General features: G+C 41.5%; 2 protein-coding genes across 6 annotated transcripts in view; one reads left to right on the top strand and one right to left on the bottom strand.

Moving 5' to 3' along the window:
- Nucleotides 1-3,936, top strand: part of LOC106808809 (poly(U)-specific endoribonuclease-like) — a 17,368-nt gene extending 13,432 nt beyond the window's left edge. Inside the window, exons 2-6 of the mRNA XM_014811671.1 lie at nt 1,085-1,253; nt 1,735-1,934; nt 2,232-2,351; nt 2,895-3,007; nt 3,403-3,936. Coding sequence (XP_014667157.1) covers nt 1,085-1,253; nt 1,735-1,934; nt 2,232-2,351; nt 2,895-3,007; nt 3,403-3,633 — 833 coding nt within the window. The 3' untranslated portion in view covers nt 3,634-3,936. The remainder of the gene's footprint in view (nt 1-1,084; nt 1,254-1,734; nt 1,935-2,231; nt 2,352-2,894; nt 3,008-3,402) is intronic.
- A 5-nt stretch (nt 3,937-3,941) lies between these two features.
- LOC106808807 (apoptosis-inducing factor 1, mitochondrial-like) overlaps nt 3,942-7,784 on the bottom strand; it is a 33,529-nt gene continuing 29,686 nt past the window's right edge. For all 5 annotated transcript variants that reach the window (XM_014811661.1, XM_014811664.1, XM_014811665.1 and 2 more), the window contains exon 15: nt 3,942-5,208. In XM_014811661.1, coding sequence (XP_014667147.1) covers nt 5,134-5,208 — 75 coding nt within the window. In that variant the 3' untranslated portion in view covers nt 3,942-5,133. The remainder of the gene's footprint in view (nt 5,209-7,784) is intronic.

Raw genomic sequence — 7,784 nt, 5'->3', positions numbered from 1 at the left:
GGTTTTGGTTGTGCTGTGCCGTGAGAGATGCGAGATCATGGCGGTACCTACGCAGCTCTGCGTAGCTAATTGCAAGTCCTTCATGGTTTAGGGTTGTGGTCACAATTTTGCCTCCGCGTCCAAGACCATGAACAGATTCCGCATTCATGATATGCATGGGTGTTCTCCTTCTGTCGTTTCTTTCGTCCACCTGTACAGTTCTATGATGCATGTATATCCTTCAATCATCTTTCTATGGGACAATTCGTCTCGTAATTATCGCTTTGGCAGATATTCTTATACTTCTTTCTAAGTAGTGTGAACTCCAAAATGTATAATAATGTTGTCAATCAATTCCTTGGTGTCAAAAAAAACCTATATGTTGCCACAAAAATCAACTTCCTATGTCATTTACTTACGGAGTTATCATCATTTGACGAAATTCGTAAAAGGCGCTATTTGGGGGTAGGGTTGACCCTGAGTTACAATAGCCCCCTCCCCCCTGCATGCATCATTAGAGTGGGGAAGCATCGTTTTGAAGGTTGGGTCACATTAGAGCACTTAATAAGGAAACTTTTGGTCAATTTTGGTAGCTCTAGCTACAATATTGGGTGCAGTGAGAAGCCAATCATACTTATATTAGAGCTACTTTCAAAGTGAACGCGATTTTTTGGCTATTTTTGGCTTAAATTAGACAAAATGTAGCCATTTCGTACTATGAAACAACGTTTCTATGGCAACAAATCATGCTAGAAGTTATTAGTAATACTCATTCAGTGTAATTCAATGCAATTTGAAAGTTTATGGTTGCTTAATAAATATTTATGCTCTGAAACTTCAATATTGTAATTTTTTCACTTTGGCGCCTAACGCGATAATCGCATAATTAGCTGTACAGAAAAAACGTACTTGACCCGAAGTGTTACCAAACTTTTTTTGAGAGTCTTACCATAAGGAATGTAGAAAATATATAAGGTTTTGCTCTAAAAGAGTCATGTACACGAACACCCCCCCCCCCGCCCCCCCAGAGCCAGGACTATAACGGCATCAATTAGTTATACTGTTATTTATACATGACGTCACGTACATTTATTCTCTCTCCAAGTTTTTGGAGCTCCGCCGATCTTCAGAGGAGATTCGATTAGCCGGGTTGAGCTGAGCGAGTTCGCTACTAAGCTGTGGGGCTTCGACGACAACAGAAATGGTACGGGAGACCTAGTGGTGGACGTGGGCAACTATTCTGGCAACTCCAACGCAGACCAGTCGCCCAACCCGTGAGTGTTTTCACATCAGCTCACGCACGCACACTCGTGCACACACATGCATACGCACACGCGCACACACAAGTACACGCACACGCACACGCACATACACACACGCGCGCGCACACTCACACCCACGCACGCATGCGCACACGCACGCACACACGGCGCACGCACGCGCGCGCGCACACACACACGATTGTCACTGACATTGACACTGGAGTTCAGTACTTAAATCACATGCAGTCACACTTAATCAGTGTAATCACTAATATTTTCCAGTGTAATCTAACTTAAAATCCCTGAAACTCACTCAGTGATTAAATTGGACGCAGCGCATCCTGAACCAACAATCCACAATGGAACTTCACCTATTCACCCAATTCACAATGGAACATTCCTCTACGTTATGCTTGGTTTTACCATAATTATTTAATTAGTTATTATTAACATTAATTAGTTGAATGTTTGAATCCCGTGCAATTCTCCTCAGCTTCTTCACGTATGTGGACGCCGACCTTCTCAATACGCCAACCTATCAGAGGTTCATGAAGCTGCTGAATAACTACGATCCCTACTTGGAACGGCCCGAGACGAAGACACCCGAGGAGGAACAGGAAGAGTTGGAATTCCTCGATGAAATCATGAAGACGAGGGTCATGACGGAAACGCTCTCGTTCCTGATCGCAAAACGTGAGCACGTAGAAGGGAACAACGAGCGCAGTGTAGTTGTATGCGTTAGTCGGGCGTTTCGGTTCACAGGAACATCACTCTCTGTCTAACCATAGATAAAGACAGAAACATAATATTACATTTTCCATCTCTATATCAGTTCTATCTATATCATTATCTCTCGATCTCTCTCTCTCTTAAAACACAAGTTTGACTGTACTTGGCCGTGTGTATGGCCGTCTCTCAGATTCTTATATTGCGTTTGGTCAACTCCCACGCCCATGCTTGTTTACATAATGGGATCTGGCGTTCCGGCAGGCTACGTAACGTCGGCAACCGACTTGGAGAATAAGCTAAAGGACATGTGGTTTGAGCTGTACAGCCGCAGTACTTCATACGAAGCCTTAGACTCTTGCGGATTCGCGCACACATTTGTCGGTAGGTTCACCAATGGTGTTTCCAACACGGTGTTTCCAGACCTGTTATATGAAGTGAGGACGGGGGGGGGGTATTTATGTGACGCGGGATTCTACCATTTTATTTATCTTGGAACCGGGAAACAGCATATGAAAGATTTTTTAATTAAAAATTTTAAGTTAATTTAAAACAACAGGGAACTGCAAAATTGCATTTTTTACCTGTACTCTAGGAATGGACTCTCCCCCGTTCCCTTCCTGATGTTTATCCATAACATTGTGACAAGTTTAGCATAGATAGAGTAAATCATGACGTAGATATCCGTGAAGCCCTCGTTCCACACTAACTGGCAGCTGCGACCCTCCATCGTCATTACTCAGCTGGGTCGCGAAATTCTACACCTGTTCATAGGAAATTGGTCAGGCTACGGCCCTGAATTTAATACTTGGCATAAGTACATGATCGCAATGCACGTATCATGATTTGTAGCTTTAATAATCTCATGCAAGAATCCTCTCACGTTCCTACAACGTTTTTGAGCATCCGATCCACATTTCCTTTTAGGTGAAATAGACAAATCGGACAAGGAAGTGAGTGGATTTCACAACTGGCTCTCTCTCATGCAAAAGGAGCAGAATGGACAAGTGAATTACTTTGGCTGGGTAGCAATAACAGATGTACGTACCTTATTATCATATTAAATTAATTTATCATTATTATTGTATGTTTTAACAACTGACTGCTTTATCAAAAGTAGTTTTCTCACACGGCATCACCTCATACAAGTCATAGATATATGGTCACTGACATTCGATTACAAACGATCGCGAAATAAAAACGATGACAATAATTTACATTATATGCGGGTAAAATATTCAGTTATTAAATAGATACTAAAAATATTTAGGTAATATCTTTGCAATGACAAATGTTTTCCTGGCCCACGACTGATGTGATGTTACATATGTCACTGATATCTCCATATTGCCAACTAAGCAATATTTGTTTATTTATATAGTTATAATTATTTTATAATGAACGTAAAACGCATGTATGAACATTTATTTTCTAGCCACAACTGATGGCCATGAAATTTACATTCAACGGATATCTAAAAAAGTATACTGGACTTTGGATCGGTACAAGCCCAGAGTTTGAAATGGCAATGTACACCGTATGTTTCATGGCTAGAATCGACCAGATATGCCGTTTTGATCTCAATGGAATTGAAACAGAGATACAAACGTGGACACTGGCGACTGATTCTGATAACGTTGGAACAGCTTACCCTAAGGTTGACTAGCAACAACGAGTTGCTTTTATAGTTTCATCATAATATAATCATCAAATTCACCAAGATGATTCTAGAACCAATGTGTTGTCACGAGCAAAACTCTTTTTGCCTTCAAGTTGTAGTGAGTATTATCTGCTTGTAGTATCTGCTATGATATTATCAATTGTATGTGCACAATTCGGTAAGCGTGCAAGTGATTGACATAGAGGCAGAGCACCTTAGAGTGCCGTTCGCATAATAAATAGTCCAGTACGTTTCTTCCAACAATTGAAATTCATTACGACTAGAAATGAAATATATGAACTCATGACACAAGATGGTTTTGTATTAATATTTACTCAAATATTAACTCTGAATATAAACTACATCATATAACAAATGTTCTGTGCCATCAAAGATATGACCTCTGACATCAGTAATCGTTAAATCTGGTTTTACCAGATTCTGAACCAGTGGTTTAATTTACGTCTGCTCTGCATGGTGGCGCCATCTGGTGAGTGGCACACAAACGTGCGAGTATCTGCATGAATACAACAGATACAATTACCCAACATGATGCATGCAACATGAGATTAACTTCAACTTCTCTTCAGTATACGCGTTAGGATGTTAGCATAATCAGAAACATAAATTAATTTCCGTTTCATCGCAATGCAAACCAACGTTGTTGCGAGTGTGACCACTGCATTTGATGTAAACTAGCAATCATTAATTCCGACGGTCTTAACGCAAGCATGCAACAACAACACTACCAAGCAGAGCCCCCGCGTGTCACTCGGAAAAATATCATCTTCATATCTATGAAGTCAACACAATTCATATAAACTTCGCTGCACCATGTGAACATAAATCAACTAGAATTCAGTATTATCAAGCGTTAATAATGACAAATTTGTCATTATTAACGCCTAATAATATCCCTCATCACCCATTGTTTAAGCAATGTTCGAAACACACATTACCTACCATAGCTGGCATTATCTACAATACTGCCTGCAGTTATAAAAAATCCAACACAGATCTCTCTGAGCTAATGCTTCTATGTCGACATTGTTAGTATAAAAAGGTTTGTAAGTAGGGAATCTAGGCAACCAGGAACTAATCTACAGGGTCATAGCAAACACCTGTTAAAGACTGCACGTACGTCCTGCACTTTATCTTGGAAATCCCATTATATCCCCATCCACCCTGGTACACATGCACTCACAACACGAGGGTAGCCTAAAGTTGCGACATATGTGGTAAACGCAATTTGTATTCCGATTAAACACCTTCACAGCGTCACCTTATGGCTCAGAAATTGGAATACCTGATAGTGGGTAAGTCACACGATAAGGACTAACAGACAGGGAGGTAGGTACAGTAATCTATTGTGACCACACGCTATGTCAGCATCTGCAGCTGCCAACCCTCACACGCAACGTTACCTAGAAAATTCACTCACGAGAATTCAACCGTGATTTTCCTATTTAAATTAACTTCATAGGTACCAATAGCTAAGCGAATTTATTATTCCGACTCGTGAAGTTGGAAAAGTTTGGCTAGTTCTGTCAGATCTGCATTACGTCCTCCATCCTTGATAATCTGAAAGAGAACAATATGGTCATATAAATATTGACAGTGAGGGTACACCCTGAACAAAGAGTAAGTGTAAAGCGCCTACACACCTGTCAACTTACACAATATAAGCACTATTGACACAGTTTAGACCTCACTTCACAATACGCTCGACGCTCGTCGACTTCTCATGATTGCGAAAAACGAACCAAAACGCAATTTTGAACAAATATATTCAGCAAAATAAGACTGCAAATAAACAAAATGCACGGAGATTGTAAAATGTTAACAGGCATGGGAATATAGCTTGGCAGCAGAAAATACAGTGTAAGGTTAGTGCCTATAACGTGAAAGTAGTGTAACATTAGCAGTGCTTGACAATTTTTTGTTTGGGCCACCAGAAATTTATTTCTTCTGGCCCAAAATAAAAAGTGGTAGCCCAATTTTCCATCGGTATTTCTACCATGATGTACAACGGTACATGACTTTAGGCCCTACAAACTTGTCACATTGGACACAAAGTCACATTTGCATGCAGGGTTCGAATTTTGGCTGAAAATCTAGTGGACAGCAGGACCACCAACTTCAGAAAGTCAGTGGTCCTGCACAAAAGTTGGTTGTCCGCTTATTTACTAGCAGTGAGTAACAAAATGGTATATAAAAATAACCATTGGCATTAACAGCATACATGTAACATAGAGTTGGTCAAATATTATATTTCAAGCTCTAGGAATGTCAGGGGAGCTTCTGGGAAAGGTTTTACTTTCGTTTTTCTCCTCCCCAGTCCTGGGTACCACCATGCATAGATCAATGCTCCTGCACATCCGCAAAGTGTCAAGTGTCTAGAATCTTGAAGTATATATACAGTTTACATTGCAGTGACGAATTCAATTAACAGCTTTGATTACGTGCATGTCAGGTGTCACTGGTCGTGCCCTCACTCCCCACGATAACCCCTGCGACATATAAACTTATTGTTATGCGGTCATAAAAACACTGGGCTACGCTACATGATGCAATCGATTTCTTAGACTGTCACGAGGTTTTGTTCGTGTGGCGAATCATGATTGGAGGATGTTTTGGATACCCCGTCTAAGTTCAGGAACGGAGCGTACTAGAATGAGCTCCCATTTACAAGTCTGTCTAAACTGCCATTGCGATAACCGTAGTATTTCAGCGTGCATGAGGGGGGAAAAGTGCGGGTCAGGATGACCGGCAGTTTCGTAGAGGTGGTGGCCGAAGCAAAAACTTGGTGGCCTCGGGCCTCCGGGTCGGCACTGATTTCGAACGCTGTTTGCATGTCACATTTGCAAAAACGCATGGGCACATATGGAACCACAGTCCACGCTAGCACGGCAACAGGTTTTAAATCAGCATTATCTCCCTTTACATATAGGCCGGGAGCTAGGAGGGTCCACCGTGCACCCCCCCACAAACCTCCGGTTATGACGTCATCAAGATGGCCGCCATAGTGAAATTTACCCAAAATGTGAAAAAACCCATAAAATCGTTATTTTTCGATCAAATTAAACAAATGAGGTATCAAAATGACCGCAATAGAATAACAAACACATCTATTAACAAAACAAACTAATATAAAAAGATTTATTTCCAAAAAAATGAATTTATATCGATTTTGAGGTCAAAATTAAAAATTTTATCAAGTCCGCGAGCAATTACACGAGTTTTCAAAACAAAGCCGAGGTAAAATAAAGCGCGATTTACGGCGAGTGTTCGGCGCAATTTGACGAGACCGTGACGTAAGCGAGTGAATCGCACACGTGAGTTATTTGCTCAGGTTCTGGCAAACAAGTTCTGCCAGATATAAGAGCAAGAGTACGATTTGTGTAATGATTAGATAATCAAATATCTATGCTGTATACAATATAAGCGGGTTATTTTCGCGACAGATATTATCTATATACGGCTCTGTTTCGCGATACACACAAACATAGCTTCTCCTTTTCTGATACGCGATAGTATTCATTTATACGATTATTATTTATTATTATTATTGTCATTATTATTATTATAGTTATTGAGAGGGGAGATGAGAGAAGAGAGAGATAGAGGAGGGTGGTGATACAGTTAGAGGAGGAGCGCAAGAGAGAGAGAGAAGGCGAGACTCAGAGAGAGGAGGAGGCGGATAGAGGTAGAGAGAGAGCGCGCGCGCATGAGAGAGAGAGGGGGGGGATAGAGGTAGAGAGAGAGCGCGCGTGCGTGAGAAAATGTGTGAGAGAGAGAGGGGGGATAGAGGTAGAGAGAGATAGCGCGCGCGTGAGAGAGTGAGAGAGAGGGGGAGAGAGAGCGAAAGAGAGAAAGGGGGGGAGAGAGAAAGAGAGAGAGAGGGGGAGATAGAGGTAGAGAGAGAGAGAGAGAGAGAGTGAGAGAGAGGGGAGAGAGACAGAGAGAGCGAGAAAGAGAGAGGGGTAGAGGGAGAAAGCGAGTGTAAGAGAGAGAGAGAGTCATTATTATTATTATTGTTATTGAGAGGGGAGATGAGAGGAGAGAGAGATAGAGGAGGGTAGTGATACAGTTAGAGGAGGAGCGCAAGAGAGAGAGAGAAGGCGAGAGAGAGGAGGAGGCGGATAGAGGTAGAGAGA

This window comes from Priapulus caudatus, unplaced genomic scaffold (genome assembly GCF_000485595.1).
Source record: "Priapulus caudatus unplaced genomic scaffold, Priapulus_caudatus-5.0.1 Scaffold306, whole genome shotgun sequence".
NCBI classification, from domain to species: Eukaryota; Metazoa; Priapulida; class Priapulimorpha; order Priapulimorphida; family Priapulidae; genus Priapulus; species Priapulus caudatus.
This window is presented reverse-complemented; position numbering and strand designations above follow the sequence as displayed.